The 18,698-nt window shown below is 44.0% G+C and overlaps 1 protein-coding gene across 1 annotated transcript in view; it reads right to left on the bottom strand.

The window, feature by feature from the left end:
- Positions 1-14,580, bottom strand: part of lama4 (laminin, alpha 4) — a 51,695-nt gene extending 37,115 nt beyond the window's left edge. Inside the window, exons 1-5 of the mRNA XM_080513731.1 lie at positions 14,143-14,580; positions 2,354-2,455; positions 2,145-2,272; positions 1,983-2,063; positions 401-615 (exon numbers count right to left, since the gene is read on the bottom strand). Coding sequence (XP_080369857.1) covers positions 401-615; positions 1,983-2,063; positions 2,145-2,272; positions 2,354-2,455; positions 14,143-14,277 — 661 coding nt within the window. The 5' untranslated portion in view covers positions 14,278-14,580. The remainder of the gene's footprint in view (positions 1-400; positions 616-1,982; positions 2,064-2,144; positions 2,273-2,353; positions 2,456-14,142) is intronic.
- Positions 14,581-18,698: the final 4,118 nt, after the last annotated feature.

Below are 18,698 nucleotides of genomic sequence, written 5' to 3'. Positions count from 1 at the left end.
AGATGTTATAGTCATTTTGTTTGATATTTGCTGTTTGCTTTTAATTTCCAGTAGAAAGGATTAAGATTAATAAAGATAGAGGGGCACACTATAAAAGTACATTTTCTTTCTGCATTCTTTCATTCAGGAATTTGAAAGTTTTTGTTCTGTATTGTATTGTACTGAATTGTTTTGTTTTTTCTTTTATAATTAAATAACTACACTAAACTAGAAATCATGCACTGGGGTCTGCGTTTGTGTTTGCTTCCTTCTCTGACTAATGCCTTCATCACACATGCATGGAATGAATGTTAACGACCGGCTCAAGAGGAACCAGCTGAGTTTTGTGGATTTCCCTGCAGAAATAAAAGCTTCAGTGAGTGATGGATGATGATGATGGGAGATGGTGCTCTGCTTGTACCTCTGCAGTTCTTGGCTTTCAAGGCATCTCCATAGAAACCCGAGGCACACCGTTCACAGCTGGCTCCGGCAGTGTTTCCCCAGCAGTGCTGGCAGTGGCCCGTCACGTTGTGGCACTCATTCACAATCAGGTTTGGGTCAGAGTTGCCGTTACAGTCACACCTCTTGCAGGAACTACCAATCACCATCGGGTTGCCATAGTATCCTGGAGCACACCTTGAACAAGGACAAGTTTAAATGGTTCACAAGATCACTGCCAGGAAACAACTTCAAGGAAAACTCCTCTGTCAGTCTTTTCTTAATATTTGGCACAAGACAGCTGTAAATACACTGGACAAAAAAATAAATGCAGCACTTTTGGTTTGGCTTCCAGTTCTTATGAGCGAATCAGAGAGCTAAGACTTTTTCAACGTACACAAAATACCTATTTCTCTCTATCTAAGGACCCGTTTGCACAACAACATTTCACCTGGCAACATCACCATTAAAAAAGTGTTGCGTTTCCACTGCAGCAACATGTAGTTAGTATGCTGGTCCATGGGAGGGCGCTGTAGCTTGTTTTTGTAATGAAACCACACAGATGTGAGTACAGAGAACAATGTGCTATAAATGTGAACAAAACCCAGAGAACCTGACATCTCTGACATATAACAGCGCTCCACAGCTTCCAGCAGTCTCTGCAGGAGCATACAAGTAACATTCCACCTCAGGAGCTGGGATCAAAACTTCCCGGATGCGGTGGATCCGTCAGTGGATCCGTCAGTGGATCCAGCAGTGGATCCGTCAGTGGATCTGTCAGTGGATCCGTCAGTGGATCCGTCAGTGGATCCAGCAGCGGATCCAGCAGTGGATCCGTCAGTGGATCCGTCAGTGGATCCAGCAGTGGATCCAGCAGCAGATCCAGCAGTGGATCCAGCAGTGGATTCAGGAGTGGATCCATCAGTGGATCCAGCAGTGGATCCAGCAGTGGATCTGTCAGTGGATCTGTCAGTGGATCCAGCAGTGGATCCGTCAGTGGATCTAGCAGTGGATCCAGCAGTGGATCCAGCAGTGGATTCAGGAGTGGATTCAGGAGTGGATCCAGCAGTGGATCCGTCAGTGGATCCAGCAGTGTAAACCGACAACCCAATAGTGAAAATAGTTTTGCGGATCACTCGTTTTTGTTGTTGCATAAACAGGACATCAGTGTGTGTTAATGAGCTCTTCTCCTTTGCCGAGATGATACCTCAAACTCATATAAGGCAGATCCAGATGCTGATTAGACGGCAGGATTATTGCACAGCTGTGTCCAGATGAGATTCATAGTTTTGAGCCCTTCAGTGAGAATCTACAAAAACAGTCATGAAAATGTGTGTCCACACTTCTGACTGTAGTGCGATTGACAGAACGCACAACATTCAGTGTGAGTTCAGGGTGGCCACATCCCCGGAGAGCCACTAAAGTGGTCACTGGTAATAAAACACGTGTGAAGCTGTCACCCGAGATCTGCTAAAGAACAGAGAACGAGGTGACTGTCCATACAATGCTCAGAATGTGTTGACTGAACTCCTTGACGGGTTGGTGAAGCTGTCGTGAGAACTGACCTCTCACAGGCGTGTCCGGCGTAGCCGTCTTGGCACTTGCAGCGCAGAGCAGCAGCTCCTCTGTCGCAGCGCACTGCGAAGCTGGACACACACAGGGAAGCATTTCAGAGACGGCACGCTGCTTGCCCACACTTCAACACAAATAGGAACAGACTGGCTCACTTGTTGGAGGCGACGGCAAGGGGGCAAGGGCAAGGCCGGCAGGTGTGGCGTCGGTCCAGGCTCGGAGTCAGCATGTAGCCGTCCTCACACATTTCACAGAAGTCTCCGGTGCTGTGGTCTCTGCAGTTCTGGACGGAAGAAAGACTTTCAATAGAGCATCATTTTACACTTTGATGCTTGAAGGACTGAATTTCAACCTGGAAACTTACTATACAGGCGCCAGTGATGTCTTCACAGTTGTCCGCATGGCCTTTGCAGTTACATGGCAGACATACATTTTGCTCGCTGAGGAAAAATCCCTTTGTACACACCTGCAGTGGAAACACAAAAGAAGTTGAGACTGAAGTCAGAAGATTCGGCGAGAGAGGGGAACAAGCGGCCAGTGAACCCGAGAGACAGAGTCAATGTGATCCAACACCAACATTTCCAAACCACAGGCAGCAGATCTCAAGCTCATGCTCAAATCTCTAAACAAATCATCCAGATCCCACAATAACAAACTACAAGCTAAACCAACCTTTATCATAGTAACTACCATTGAAAATGACCAGTCCTTCCAATGTCAGTGTTCCTCTCAGAGCGATGTTGAAGCTTAATAAAATAATCCTGAAGTACAAATTAGACATAACAGCCTGCTGTTGATCGGTGCTTCAGCTTTCAGAAACTTGGTGGCTGCAGGAAAAGGCTCTTTCAAGGTATCTGAGGTATGAAGATCCAGACTAATACCCAAATAATAGTCACTGACTTTGAGCTTCAAAAGATGTTTTTCAGTCTGAATGTGAAGAACACCACAGGAAAGAGACTGCACTGATCTGAACAGTGAAGTATCAGACATGTTTTGATGATACGTTATCTCAGCTTAGTGTGGAAAAAAAAACTTCTCATAAGATGTAACTCACAGCAGTGGTTAGCTGATCATGCAAAAAAGTTAATGTAAGGAAGAATAATGTCTTCTCATACGTCATTAAATAATGGTTTAGGCCACTTGGGTGGGTTGAATTTCATCCTCTGTGGTGCTCACAAGAGTCCTGATGGGTGGACGCATGTATTCTAAAGTACAGGAGAGTTCAGTGCAGGAGGAACTTCCCAGGGCTCAATGACATGTCCTAAGAGGTTTTACTCCTTCTGGCTCTTCCTCCGACCTGCCTGGGATACAGGTCAAGTGTCATTTTGTTTTGTTTTGATATTTACTAAACTGAACTGAACTAAACTAAACTAAACTAAACTAAACTAAACTAAACTAAACTAAACTAAACTAAACTAAACTAAACTGAACTGAACTAAACTAAACTAAACTAAACTAAACTAAAAATACTTTATTAAGCCCCTTGAGGAAATAAGGCCTAAACAATCTGAAAGAGTATTTTCACACCTCAGACCTTTTTTTTTTTTTAGAAAAGTTCAGTCTGAACTGACTTTGGATTCTCTCCAATCTTCACAATGAGAGAGGAAGCATGTCTACATCCTGTCTGATACTAGTTAGGATGGTGTGAAGTCACTACCTCAGAGCAGAGAGGAAGCATGTCTACATCCTATCTGCTATTTGTTCACTCAGTTTTCTTAGGATGGTGTGAAGTCACGACCTCAGAGCTGTGTCATGCATGCAGTAAAAACCTCTTTGAACTGGAGAATCAGGCTCGTCCAGTGAGCCAGACAGACAATGGCAGCTTGTTTTGAGCTGTTAGTAAGAAGTCCAGACTTTGACCTCTGACCCTCGGTTAGCCAGACTGAGTTTTGTGGTCCGAGCAGTCAGGCGATGGAACATTCCTCCAACATACAGAAGAATAAGCCCACTTGTGACTCATCATTTCCTTTGATTTATTCCCAGATGGGCAGACGGACAGAGACAGGCTAATGTGAAGCGGTGTGGTTCTTCCTGTGAGCCTCTGGACGGACGCCGCGGTCGTCCATCACCACCACAGAAACACTTCATGTGTTCACTCACATCTAAACACATCCTGCAAAGTGCATACAAAGTCGCAGAAACATCTGGGACTCTGGAGAAAGAGAAGCCACAGATTGTAGGATAAGAACTGAGTGATAAACTTCACATTCCCAGCAACCTGCTGAGATCCCTGCCGTTGGACATGTGCACTGTCTGGCGGAGCAGACCTGGTCTGTGACGGCTCCAACAGCTGCACTGTATATACACAGGGGTGGAGGGAGACGTGGACTTTATCCTGCAGAACAATGACTTTCTGACCTTCGACTGTTTCTGACGGTTTTGGCCTGCTGGCACACTGCCAACATCTCCGTTCATCAAGTTCCTCAAGTGTCCAGAAGCATCGGAGTGACTCAGGTAGTGGTTTACAGTTATGTTTCTACCTGACAGGCGAGTTAGCATCGGTTTGAGCTAACGGTTAACATGCTGGTGATACTAGCATGAGTTATCAGCACACTGTAGCATCAGTTCTTACAAAAATTATAAAATGTGTGTACATCAGTGTCAAACAGTGACAACATGAAGTAGTTCAAACGTGTGGTGTGGCTGATCAAATAACCTTGTAATCCATTGGACTGAAAGTGTCATATTGTTGGGAGACAGTTTTTCGCTGAAAGCCAAAAGGGCAGACATTTGTCTCAACTGCCTGCTGGGAAATTGAAGATCCTACAGACATGAGACACTAAAGGCTGTTTTCTGCTGGACACTCAGGCGTGACGTGTGGAACTCAGACGTGTGGAACTCAGACGTGAGGAATCAGCCTGAGACAAAGTGTGGACCATTGATACTACATGCAGCTCCTGCTCCCAACCTGCAGGGGGCAGTGCATCACAAACACTTCCACTGCAGTACTAAGTTAGAGGAGAAGAAGAAGACACAGCAGGGGGTCCTGCAGTGCAGAGTGGAGGAGAAGAACAGAGCTGCTGTTGTTTACAATAAAGGCTTTGAAAAGTCCGACACTGAAGCTAATTGACATCTGGGAGTCAAATCTGGTGTTTAGAGAGTGAAAGAGCAGCTTGAGGCTTTTTGTGTCTTTACAACCAAGTCTTCAGTCCTCCTCCTCTCCTCCTCCTCCTCTCCTCCTCCTCTCCTCCTCCTCTCCTCCTCCTCCTCCTCTCCTCCTCCTCCTCTCCTCCTCCTCCTCTCCAGTCCTCTTCCTCTCCAGTCCTCCTCCTCTCCAGTCCTCCTCCTCTCCAGCTCCACCTTTTCTTTCACACGTGTCCGTGTGTCGTCAGAACCATTTGGAGGAGCAGGAGGTGCTGATGTCCACATAAACACGCCACCCGGAGGGGCGTGGCGGCTGAACTGATGTCATTTGGCTGCAAGAAGCCGTTTGGAGCTGGCGGACGCGTCAAGCATAAAACAGCATGAATAGTGATTCCATGTGGCGCCGCTGACGCTCACAGTTCAAAGTTCTTTGGGTTTCCATGGTGACATGTGGCGTCGGCGAAGGTATGCACTCCACCGAGTGCCCGTTGTAGGGCGGGGTCCATCCGACAGTTAGCCCACCAATCAACAAACGGCATCTTCCAGGACCTCTTCAATCCCAACATCTAATCAACTGGTCCTTACAGGATGACTAATCCTCTCGGAAGATTTCATGACTTTTTATGAAGTTGGTCAAATACATACATAAAAACCAATAGTAAATAAATAGATAGAGACAGACAGAGAGACAGATAGGTAGATAGATAGATAGATAGATAGATAGAGAGAGAGAGAGAGAGAGAGAGAGCTAGATAGATAGATAGATAGATAGATAGATAGATAGATAGATAGATAGATAGATAGATAGATAGATAGATAGATAGATAGATAGATAGATAGAGGGATAGATATATAGATAAATAGAGGGATAGATAGAGGGATAGATAGATAGATAGATAGATAGATAGATAGATAGATAGATAGATAGATAGATAGATAGATAGATAGATAGATAGATAGATAGATAGATAGATAGATAGATAGATAGATAGATAGGTAGATAGATAGATAGATAGATAGATAGATAGATAGATAGATAGATAGATAGATAGATAGATAGATAGATAGATAGATAGATAGATAGATAGATAGATAGATAGATAGATAGATAGATAGATAGATAGATAGATAGATAGATAGATAGATAGATAGATAGATAGATAGATAGATAGATAGAAAACTTAACCTTATTGCTTGTATTTTCTGAACTGTGTGACCAATGTCCAGCCATGGACATTACATTTTGCACTATTATGTTTCAATAGAAGCAGGAGGTGTGAATGTGTATTTAACATTCTATTTACAATGTGAGGAAAAACTGGCAGAGATGTGGAAATTAAAGATGGTTTGTTCCACTCTACAGGCTCTGTTCTTAATCTTGACTGAGGCTCATGGGCAAATGGAAAAAACAAAACAAAACAAAAAAGTCTTTTTAGCTAAATCTGGTCTGTGTCTGCCAAGCGGGAAAGCACAACATCTAAACAACCAAACACAGGATGTCAGCGACTATGTGCTGTTTGAACAAAATGATCCAGTCTATTCCAGAGTTGTTCAACATGACATCAAACTGACCAGACAGTCGGTCCAATCTCACAAGCAGAGTGACCCTCTACAATGTAGGAATTCATGTTAAAAAGTGTGTTCTCATGGACCTAAAAATACCTCCACATTATTCTCATGCAATGTTCTGAAAGCTGTGGGAAATATTGTCTACTTTATAAAGTGTGAAAATGTGATGTTCATTGTTGTTCTCTGTACCTTTTGCCGACACAGAGCTGATAGAAAAAAGCCTTTCTCAATACAAAGAGACTGGAAGCTGACTGGGTTTTTATCTTTCAATGCTTTTAAATCTAAACTGAGAGCATTTGAGACTGCCTCAGTTATTTGTAACTGTTTTATGTGATGTTTCCCCGGTCATTGTGATGTTTTATGTAATTGTTCATGTAATTCTATGTGTAGCTTTGCTGCGTCTTGGCCAGGACTCCCTTGGAAAAGAGGCTTTTAATCTCAATGGGATTTTTCCAGGTTAAATAAAAGTAAAAAATAAAAATGTGAACTTTAATTTAGTGAAAACCAGGACAAACTGCACTATTAGTGTGAAAGCCAACATATAACTAAAATAATAAAAGGGATTAATCAGATAACTTCATAAAACGGTTGAGATGAGTTGAGCAGTGACGAGAAGACTGAGCAATGTGAAGTATTTCTGCGCTCGTTACAGCAGAACAAAGCAGACATTCAACATGATGTACAGTCTGGTTCAGTGTTCAAGACAAGCAGCTTTTCCCAGAGAATTCATCTTTTTTTATTCAGTTCAATTCAATTTAATTATATTCATACAATGCCATACATAACTCCGTCATTTGAAGGCACTTTCACAGAGAAAAACCAACAATTCCATATGAGTAAAAAGTCCCTTGACCAGGAGGAAACCTGCAGAACCAGGCTCAGAGGTGGAGACTTTCTGCTGTTGTGGTTGGAGGGAGGGGGTAGAGGGAGAGACAAGGATAGACAGAATGTGAGGATGGGTTCAAACCCTGGCCTAGAGAGTCCCTACTCCCTACCCGCTATGGGGTAGGGACTGTCTCTCTCTCTTTTGTCTCTCTGTCTCTGTTTATTTCCTGAGTTCACTGCAGAGGTCCGTTTCACGAAGCAGGTTTAAGAAGCCATGGGCTTAACACCGAGCTCTGAGTTGAGTTACACTGAGACAGAAAACGCGGAGTTTTCGGTTTCACGACGCCGGATTTTGATCAGTTTGATGAACTCAGAGTAGTTTCACCTGGAGTTAAGCGCGTGCACCACGACTCTAAAAAGACCGCATCAATGGAGCCCCGATTCAACGAGTCACCATGACAACTGAGACGCGGAGGGCGGAGTTTTTTTGGAGCAGGAAGTATTGATCCCATCATATGGCGAATATGAACATATTTAAAAAAAAAGAAAAATGCAACAGCGCAGCGGCTGCTAAAGAGAGGGAGACGGCGTGGAAGAAGATTGCTGCTCAAGTGAATGCGTAAGTTCAAACGTCTTTGTCATCGCAACATTATTGCAAGGGAATACTGCTTGATGGTAGCTTATTAATTTATTTCTTTTAGGTGCAATTCCGCGGGGGAGAAGCCTCTTGGCAGCAGCTGAAAATGAAATATAAAAACATTGTCCAATCGGGTAAGACCGCTGCTAATTTAATTGTTAATCAATACATTTCTTAACGTAATTTCGATCATGTGTGACATTGTACAGTAAATATCAAGTGGCCATTTGACTGTGAGGTGTTTTATTCCAACATAATGTTGTTTTCAAACACATAAATGTCTTCTCACCCATATCATGTGCTGTCAAATAATTAAGGCTAAACTAAGACAGACTTTACTCAGCCAACAGAAAGAAGGCAGATGTAAAACGGGTGGTGGCCCAGCACCTCCACCTTTAACAGAGGCGGAGGAGCCCTAAGCCAGAATGTTGGGAGGCCAGTGGCTGAGGGAATCCCTGGAGGAGCTCCTCTTCAGAGCTCACCCCTCAACATACCACTTCCTTCATAATATATAATATGCCGAGGCCTATATATCTCTTTAAGCCTCCTTTTGTTTATCTTTATTTCCCCATCATGTCTTTGTTTTTGTCACCCAACAGATTGTGATGGTGCTCTCTGCCTGCTGGACCCCCTCATGCCACAACAGACCTTGTAAGTAGGCAACACTCCAAAGATCTTGCAAAATGGTAGTTTAAATATACTGAAACATATTCATGTATGATGAAGAGTACAGGAAACCCTGTCTGCTGCCTTTACAGAGGAGGATCCACAAAGGCCTATAGAGGTATGCTAGTTTACATTTCTGAAACATTGTGGTGGAATAAAGAGTGATATTTTGTCTACACTGAAGTATTGACACAGTATTTTTAACAGGGCCTGGCTGGGCAGCAGCAGGAGGGTCCCTCAACATCCACTGCAAGGACTGACACAGTGAGACAGATGTTCAGTAAACACCAGAGGTTCATTCTGGGGAATTCATGTCCAACTGTAATAATTGAATGTCCTCCTTATGTCTTCCCAGTTATCTGTAAAACAGATCTATAGACTCCACCTGCTCCAGAAGATGGAAAAAACTGGAGCACAAGTTAAGGGTGGGTGTACAGTCCCAGGTGAATTATGCTAACTACTAACTACAGTAAGTAAACTAGCTCTTGTATTTGTAGGAAATAAAAAACACCAAATGAATTGTGCATCATGTCTTTATTTGGTGGTGGTGGTGGTGGTCAGACCCCGAAGTGATGATGGCATATGGTGTCTCTGACAGCTCTGCCATTTGCGAGGAAACGCAGCACAACACACAATCTCTGCTATGACGTCAGGGCAAGGCTCCGGCTGGTGATGTTGCTAATGTACAGAGCGATTAAACTGTGGATGTACATAATGGTCTCGGCAGTAAAACGGAACCGCTCAAAAAGGAAGGTGTCTGCAAATGCCAGTACATCTATGCGCGGTCTGATGATGCGAATATTATCTGCGAATATTAAATTCTCGGCGAAGTAATGCTGCGCCTTCATCAATCGGATCATTATCAAAAGCACATTCCATATTGAGGGAATAAAGTTGACGTCTACTTTGCCTCTGGAATAAGGCACTGCAGAACTGTTTCGCCAAAACTCCCCCGCTGAATGAGGAAATGAAATCCCGTGTCCGTCTGAAAGGGGGCGGAGCCAGAGCAAAACTCCGTGTTCACTGACAAAAACCTGCTCCCGACCAGGTTAGTTCTAGAGCGTCTGTTGCCCCGGTAACTGACCGGGAGTTGACGTTCCACCGCTTCGTGAAACAGGCTTGAGTTACCCCGCTTCCTCCGGTTTGAGTTACCTCCCTTTGTGAAACGGAAAATCCCGCATTTCCCTCAACTCGGTGTTCATTAATCTGGGGTAATCCTTAAACCTGCTTCGTGAAACGGACCTCAGGACTGCAGGCTGAAGCTGTGACACACTGAGCTGGTGTCAAACACAAAAACAGGATCTGACTTTACAGAAGAGCGTCAGCAGCCTGAACCTCCGCTCTGCCTGCCTGGGAAACAACACAGCTGCTTCTTCACAAGATTTTTTTTTTCTTTTAATGGAGATGAATTTTTCCTGCTGTTGCTTACATTGCCTTTGCATCTGCCTGTTTGTTGAGTTTTCCCAGGCGGGGAAGTTAAGTAGATTATAAGTTTAAGCTTGAAGGTTGAATCTAATTTCCGCTTCGTCTCTAACTGGAGCTGGCTGCCGCACACGCAGCGATCTCGAAGTGGGGTTTCAACACAGGATCTAGTAACATTAAATCCTCTCCACATCCTCAGGATGGGTCATGAGAATCTCTCTAGCTCAATCACTGTGGACACAGAAAGTCAGAATGCTCCTCTTGGGGGAAGCTGAGGTCAGAGAGAAGTCACGGCTAGAGAAACAAACAGAAACCAGAAAGCCAGAGGAGGCCGTGGTCTCACGCAACGTTTACACATAGCCGCCAGGGATTTACAAAAAGGAATATTTCCCCCTCTACATTTTCAAAAATAACATTATTCACACCAATTTGTTTAAAACCAAGTTTTCATTACTGCGTAAAAACCTCATTAAGAAATACTGTGAGAAGGCCAAACTAATAGTCAGCATTGTAGCCAGAAGCATGAAGTCATGCCAGCCAATCAGAATCCTGGGAAAAAAACAGAAACGAATGGCGCACATCACTTTTTGTTCCTTTGGCGATAACACTGCTGGGGTGGTTTACTTGGACCGATAGAGGCGTGGAGCTCCTCCTGTATGTGGCGCTGGCAAACAAAACATGTTAAATGCAAGAACATCTTGACTGGGAATCATGAAAGTCAAAGTATCGCGACTTATTGGACTGTTTTTACAACAGTAACTGTAAACACACGTTGAACACATATGATGCGTCTTATACTTCTGTCTCATACTGTGACATTAAACTCTCTCCTCCTGGTCCACAGGTCAACAGAAAGACAGAGTATTTCCACATCTCCACTAGAGTATCATCAGTTTTGTTGACTTGTAGCTTCATTTACATGTGAACAAAAGCCCCAAACGCTTGAAAGATCACAGTTTTCACTTGTTTTTGTTGTCGTGTACATGGAGCCTCAGATTGAAGAAGAGCACTGAAACTGAATTCCTTCACATTGTCTTTCATTTAAAAAGCTTTAACCAGCAGATTTCATCATGATTGGTCTGAAATCTACCAACCATCTAGATTCTAAGTTGCCGTTGCGACTAAAATGATATTGTAGGAATATACTTCAAGATTTATGATACTTTACTCAGGAAAATTCATAAAACACACAATACAGAAAGAAAGCAAATATCTTGTCCAGGCATCACTGACAATTAGCAAGTAAAAGAAGCATTAATGAGAACATGGTAGAAAGTCAGACCTCCAGTGGAGAAGCAGTGGACCAACGAGCAGAATCTGGGAAAGAGGTGCTCCACTGTAATGCTGCAGTTAAACATAGGCACCATATGTTACCAATATCATTTCCCCGACATTCGTGGCGTGTTCCTAACATTCATAATGTGGCTTAATGTATCTGAATCGGGTTCTTAACAGGTTTGCAGCTGAGCGTGTGGATTAGTTGAGGTGCATGTTGATGAGTCATTGAGTGTGACAGCGTTCGCACTGTATTGACAGTGAAGGTGTTGCATGACAACATGAGATTCCCTCAGTTGGATTATTTCTGCAGCATCTTCCTCTCTGCCCAACTATTCATACGAGCACAAGCTTCCTCTGAATGCTGAGCGATCTGGAGTGTGTGAACTCTGCAGCAATTGATGGTAGAATGACTGGGGTATGTTTGGTCATATATGTACCCAGTAGTGAACCTGGTTTGTTTCACGCCCTGGGTGAACACCCTTGCCTCCACCAGATGCATCTGAGACGGTAATTCTCTTTTCCTTCACAGATTGTGCCCTGAGCGGCTGCCGACATTGCTCAGAGCAACATCCACCACTCTCAATAACACATTCTGCAGATCCACCAGATTCATGACAGATTAGTGACAGAAACTGCCGATGCGCAGTGACACACAGCAGCAAGCAACAATATCGGTGATGATTTTCCACCGTTTGCTGCTACTGATTGTAGCAGATTGCGACCGTCTGCCCTGAATCAGATCATTTAAGTTGTGATCTGCAATCACAAACTGAGATTCGTGTCATTCTGAACTTGACGTCATTTTGTGTGAATACAGGGTTATACTACCTCCACTGACTATGGTGTGAGGACAAACATCAGTTTCAATGTGGATAGAATATTTGCAATATTTGAGAAACTTACAATGAGATGACAAGAAGCACAATTTAATGAAAAATGGCCTGATTATAGAACACAAGAAGAGAGCACCATCACTATTAATTACAATCAACTAGATATAAAGATAATGGCTTCATAATGTTTTCTCTGCCATGGTTTTTAGTGGAAACAGCTTCTGTAACCAGCCTCCTGTAGAGCAGACAGTACAATACAGTCACTTTCAGTGTTTAATGGCCCCAACGATCAGCATAGATCAGATTAACTCAGAAGGTTTAAAATGACAGTGAAACATTCAAAGGTTCAAGTAGATTATCAGTTACTGGAAGTACCACAAAATCCATTTGAGGTGGTGAGTTCACCAGTCACTGCCCTCTTGGATGGTCAATAGATATCCACCAGAAGTTCTCTCATGACAAGGAATCCTAATTTGATTGCAGACTGTCCTGTTCGGTTTTAAATTAAAAAACTCAACTGTTGCTGGAGTAAACTCCCTGCCGAAGCACTTATCTGGTGTCTGAACTCTGGTTTCCTGATCAAAGTGTGATGCAAATTCCTGCTGCTCTAAGAACTTCAACAGCTGCATTATCACTTAACTTTGGAGTTGACCCTTAAACTTGGGGCCCAACATGAAGGGAATTCCTGAAACCTGCGATCTGGATTGAGCAGGTCTTATTGGTCGACTCCACGGGGGAGAATGTGACGGAGTTACAGAGCCACCACTGCAAATGTCTCCAACACATTCATGCCAAACGCCTCGACACTCTGAGATGATCAAACAATAAATAAAAATACTGCAATAATACAATTTTAAATAAGCTCATTCACTCAGTCGTCATGAAGGTAAAAACTTTCTCATTTCGATTCAGAATAGACTCAGAGAAGGTGAGTAAACATAGCCAGTGACCAGTCCTCACCATTTGGTTACTGAATTGATGCTACAGTCTGCATTTTAGGTACATTTTCAGTGTGGAGTGTGAGGCCCTGTCCACACAACAACACTACTTCATGCAATTTCATCGGTTTTGACTGATCATCCACATCACAGATCCAGAGAATCTTTATGATAGCAGATTCCAGAGAGAAGATATTTTAAAACAGCGGCTGGTGTTCACATGTGAACCAGCAAGATGTAAATCCATCATCCATCCATCCATCCATCCATCCATCCATCCATCCATCCGGCTTATCCAGTTCAGGGTTGTAGGGTGCTGGAGCCAATCCCAGCCTACTGTGGGCGTTAGTAAAAGTTGTGGGGAGCGCCTAGTATAAATTCCTCCCAGTAAAATAACACACCGTCTATTCTACATCCAGATAATTCATGATCTTGAACTCAAAGTCAGTAAATGGATGGTGTCAGAGTCAATCTTCAGTAGGTTTTCGTCGATGTGTGCCGTCTGGTTAAGGAGAGCATTTGTGTTTGAATGTAGAGAAGTCAGTCGAGTGTGTCTATTATGCCAGAACTCAATAAAGTCTTCTCATCTATTGTGCTCTCTTCTTCTCTCGGGGCTGTTGCTCAACATTTTGGCAGCTGGTTTCTATTAGAGAAGTGTCAGGGAGGGGCATGAGGGCATGACAGCCGCAGAGGGAGAAACTCAGAGCCCATCTGTGCTTCAGCCTCGGGGTTCGTCTGATGATACAAACACAAAACTCCACACTGAAGCTTCACTGTCCACATTCCATCAGCACAAAGTCCCAGACTGGGACTAAACTTGAATTATCCTCCACAGTTCCTCAACTTTATCGCAAAGCAACATGTTTCAAGTGAAGTCAGGCATCAGAGAGAAATGTCTTACGTTTAGCAGTGACTGCTGCTGTTCCCCGAGTCTGGCGGCAGACGCTGGGTAGAAAGTCTCTGAGAGGATGAAGAGAAGGCAAAGGCAGGACAGAGATTGAGCAGCCATGTTTGCGTTTGCTCGGTGGTCCTTCATTCCACGACCGAGTCTCAGTCTCTGTCTCGTCACTGACGTCTGACTCCTCTCCTGATCGCCGCGAGTCGCTGGCTTCACTGTTCCTCTGCTCCCAACGTCCAGACGCAGTCCCGACCCCAGCTCTAAAACCAACTAGTGAGTAGACTTCCCCTCTCTCTCTCTCTCTCTCTCTCTCCCTCTCTCTCTCTCTCTCTCCGTCTCTCTCTCTCTTTCTCTCTCTCTCCCTCCCACCCTGCTCTCATGCCTCTCCTCTGAGCCTGCTGCTTAAATCACAGGCAGATGGGAAGAGAGAGAGAAAGAGTGAGAGAGAACGGACAAGGGTCAGAGGCAAATGAGCAACAGAGGGCTTCTGTGTCTCCAGCACCAATCCAGACCCCCCCCACCCACCACCACCACCACCACCAAACACCAACCGGCAGAGTCAGAGTGATTGTTAACACCTCGCCTCCATTTGCAGGCCCCCGTTCACGTAGAGCTCAGTGGTCAGACCCCCTCTGATGTGCTCAGTGCCCCCCCCCCCCCCCCCCCGCTGGGTTAGGGTAGGCAGGCTGTTCTACCAGCAGAGAAGGAACAGCTGCTCTGACGTCCAGCTCCACTTCAGACATCAGACCGGTGCTTGTTTTCACAGGTCCAGAGACTGTGAGAGAAGCAGACAGGAAGGGAAGAACAATGATGGCATTGTCCCGGCCTAAACACAGCATTTCCCCAAGATGGGAGCATTTACTCCAGCACGTCCAGAAGCCTCTAAATGAAGCGAGGCCAGAGGCCTGAAGAACAATCCTGCTCATCTTTAACTGCTTTACTCCACACAGACATTGTAAGTGTTTCCAAATATGTGGGAGCTATGCAGCCTGTTGGCCCTGAGCTGGTTCCGTCCCTCCACTGACCAGTAAACAGTTTGGCACATTCCAGTGATGAATGGCAAAGATTTCCTCCACACAAGAGCAGAACAAGGTCCTCCACATTTTTAGCCATTCATACAATTTTGTCGTGAAAACAAGTACTTGACTGAGCACAGACATTTCCCTTGCTTTAAAGGTATCTTTGATCTGTTTGCAGTGTGGTGTGGAGGAGGGGCTCTGCAGGGCGAGGTGACTGACATCTGAGACCTGCTGCTGCTGCAGTCACTAACGTCCTGCAGGTCCTACAGAAACAACAAACCCTGCAGTTTCACTGTAAAGAAAGCTTTAATAGAAATGTTTCGACATAGGATGAAGGCTTTGCTACAGAAAAATAAACAATTCAATATGACAAGAAATCTAGTGACAGAAGCAGAAAGACATCAACTCGTGGGAAGCTGAAGCACACACACTTTTAAAGTGAAGACCTTGAATTTTAATTTATTTGCAGGTGGATCGGCCAGGTTTTGTTGAACCTGGTCCCACACCGTTTTCATTGGTAATGGTGACACACTCGTCTGGTTTAATGAATAAATCCATTGATCAGTGGCCGTTCTGTACTTGAAAAAAAAAAAAAAACATAACTTTGACAAAATGTTATCCTGTTTGAAAAGTTGAACTGCTGGATCAACCAGCGGTTACTTCGGACTCGTTCACCACGTGATTATATAAAGTATACTTTTTGCTAAGTATCCAAACAAGACGCCCTCTGTAAGACAAACACTTCATTACTGAAAAATAACACCAGAGGTCAGGAGAGTAGTAGGACGTAGCAGTGAGAGTCACTGTGTGGGAGAGAAGCACCACAGGCTGGCTGAGGCTCAGGACACGTTTACACACAGGGAGCATGTTTTTCATAAAGTTGAGATTTATACACACACATAAAGGTCCTGTTGAGTGCTGCTATTAGTCTGCCAAACCTATAGGGGGCAGTGTAACGAGAAGCATAAAGCCATTCCAGCCAATCAGAATCCCCCCAAAACACAGGTGGCACACATATGACACTAGAGCCAACATGTTAATGCTAATATAGTTGCACTGTTAGCAGTGCTATTATGCTAACCATGTTTATAGGTTATCATTTGGCCAAATATTAATGAGCGAACTCTGTACTGTTTTCAGATTCACAGAATGATCCAACCGAGCTTCCCAACAGCCTGCAAGTTATTTTGGATCAGTTTAGCAAGTTGGATAGCGAGCTTCAGCTGCTAGCGATACCTTCACAATGCTGATGAAGCTAATGATGCTTCTGTTGCAGACAATGATGCTGATCTCTGTCTCTCTCTGAGTTCTGACATGCAAACATTCTCCAAATCTCTACATCGGCTAATGTCCACACAGCACACATTAGCATGTTAGCTTGTTTATGTCGCACATGATAGCAAGTTAGCTAGTCCACAAAAACTACTCGAACATGTTAGCTAGTTTATGTTGCGCAGATTAGCATGTTAGCTGGTCCACACAACACGCTTTAGCAGGGTAGCTAGCGTGGGTCTCACACATTGGAATGTTAGTGAGCCTGCAAACCACAAATTAGCATTAAAATTGTGACCACTTAACCTGCATGTTGTGACTTTCCAAATAAAAGCCACAAATGCCTTCAAAATAAAAGTCTTTGCTAATCAAAAATTATAATATTAACTTCAAAATGGATATTAAATGTTCAGCGAGGCTAAGAGTGAGTTGGTTTTCAAAATAAAAGCCAATTTTCCAAAATAAAAGTCCTTGTTAATTAAAAATTACACCAAAAACCTAAATTAGAGTTTAGCCGGCTTTCAAAATAAAAGCCCCCCACATTTATCAAAATAAAACCTTATATTTGATCAATATTTAAATGGGACAGAGGCCATGATTGGGCCAGAGGCTGCTTTGGAGCTTTAATGTGAAACTTGTAATTAATAAATGTTATTCATAGCAAAGTAATTGCTAAATTCACACAATGCATGTTTAATAATTTTGTAAACAATCTAAGAAAAAAAATATGAAAATAATTTATTTCAATTGATAGTGATTGGCTGAATCACATTACACTACTTTTTTAATAATAATAAAAAACAAAACATAAATACATGTTTTATTTAGTAATTAACCAGGCAACAAATTATAATCTTCACACATAAGAGAAATCAAAATAAACCACATTAAAAAAAAATCCCATTTCTTGGGTGTGCTATGGGGTGCTTTGGCTATTTTATGGGCCACTGCAGAACCTCGAAGCCTGGCTGCTGTGGGGTGGAGAGAAACTCATGGTGTAGCCCCCATTCTCCCCTGACCATACCCTATTGAGAACCTTCGGAGCATCCTTATGCAAAAGATCTGTGAGGGTGGGAGGTAGTTCACATCCAAACAGCAGCTCTGGGAGGCGATTCTGACATCCTGCAAAGATATTCAAGCAGAAATCCTTCAAAAACTCACAAGTTCAATTAATGCAAGAATTGTGCAGCTGCTATTAAGTAAGTGGTCCTATGTTAAAATGTAACGTGACCTGCTAAGATGTGTTTTATTAAAATAGCTTTTGATTTCAGTAAATATGACCTCCTTATGATGTAAATTCAACAAATGACTATTTCCAGTTCACTGTTATCATTGTGAGGTTTGTTCAATAAGATTGTTGATGACTTGAAAATTATGCTGATTGTCATTTGCATCAACCATTTAGAAAAATTTAAGGAATATTGTGGCAGGACGAAGGATGAGTCAGAGCTGAAGGTAGGAACTCGTCTTTATTTAGCAACCGCCAAAACTCCACTGGTCAGTACGGCAACAGCCCAGGAGGGGGAGCGCTAAACCTCGCCCCTTTTCCCATCATCCTGCTGGGTGAGAGGCCTGAGTCCTAACGGCCGCCACACAGCCCCCCCCCCCCCCCCCCCCCCCCCCTGAACACCCAGATGGCAAATCTGGGAAACCAGTCAATACCTCACAAGAGGCTTTAACGGTTGACCATAACGGCTGCGTTGTCCCTCAGGCGAAACTCGGCGAGCAAGGCATCCATGAGGAGGAGAAAACACAGGGGGTCTTGAAGGAGGGCGACCACGACGGGGAACCTGGGCCGGACACATGACCTCGTCATACGGGGGTTGGAAGGGCGAGCGGTGAGCGTCATGTCGCACGAACACAAAACGGGCTGACTTGAGCTCCGCCGGAACAAACGACCGTGGAAAACAGTGCTGAACGGGGCCCAGAGCCGAAAAACAGCTGGAGGAAAACGGACGACATCTGGCCGGGGTCGCCGCGCAGAACTCACAGGCAAAAATTCCCCCAGATGCACGGGACACACAAGCACTGGAGACGGACAATCAGTGACACAATCCACCTGACCAGCCACATGCCGAATATCGGTCATAATAATATCGTCCACGGCTCCGTCACCTTAGACATCGCAAAGGAAATGACGAGTTGCCAGATATAACGCCAACAACTCACGGTCAAAAACACTATACTTGCGTTCGCTATCTCGTAACTTGCGGCTGAAAAATGCAAGAGGCTGCCAAACTCCAGCCCCCTGCTGTTCCACCACAGCCC

Source organism: Blennius ocellaris (assembly GCF_963422515.1).
Source record: "Blennius ocellaris genome assembly, chromosome: 18".
NCBI classification, from domain to species: domain Eukaryota; kingdom Metazoa; phylum Chordata; class Actinopteri; order Blenniiformes; family Blenniidae; genus Blennius; species Blennius ocellaris.
The sequence above is the reverse complement of the archived record's forward strand: the minus strand, read 5'-3'. Positions and strand labels throughout refer to the sequence as shown.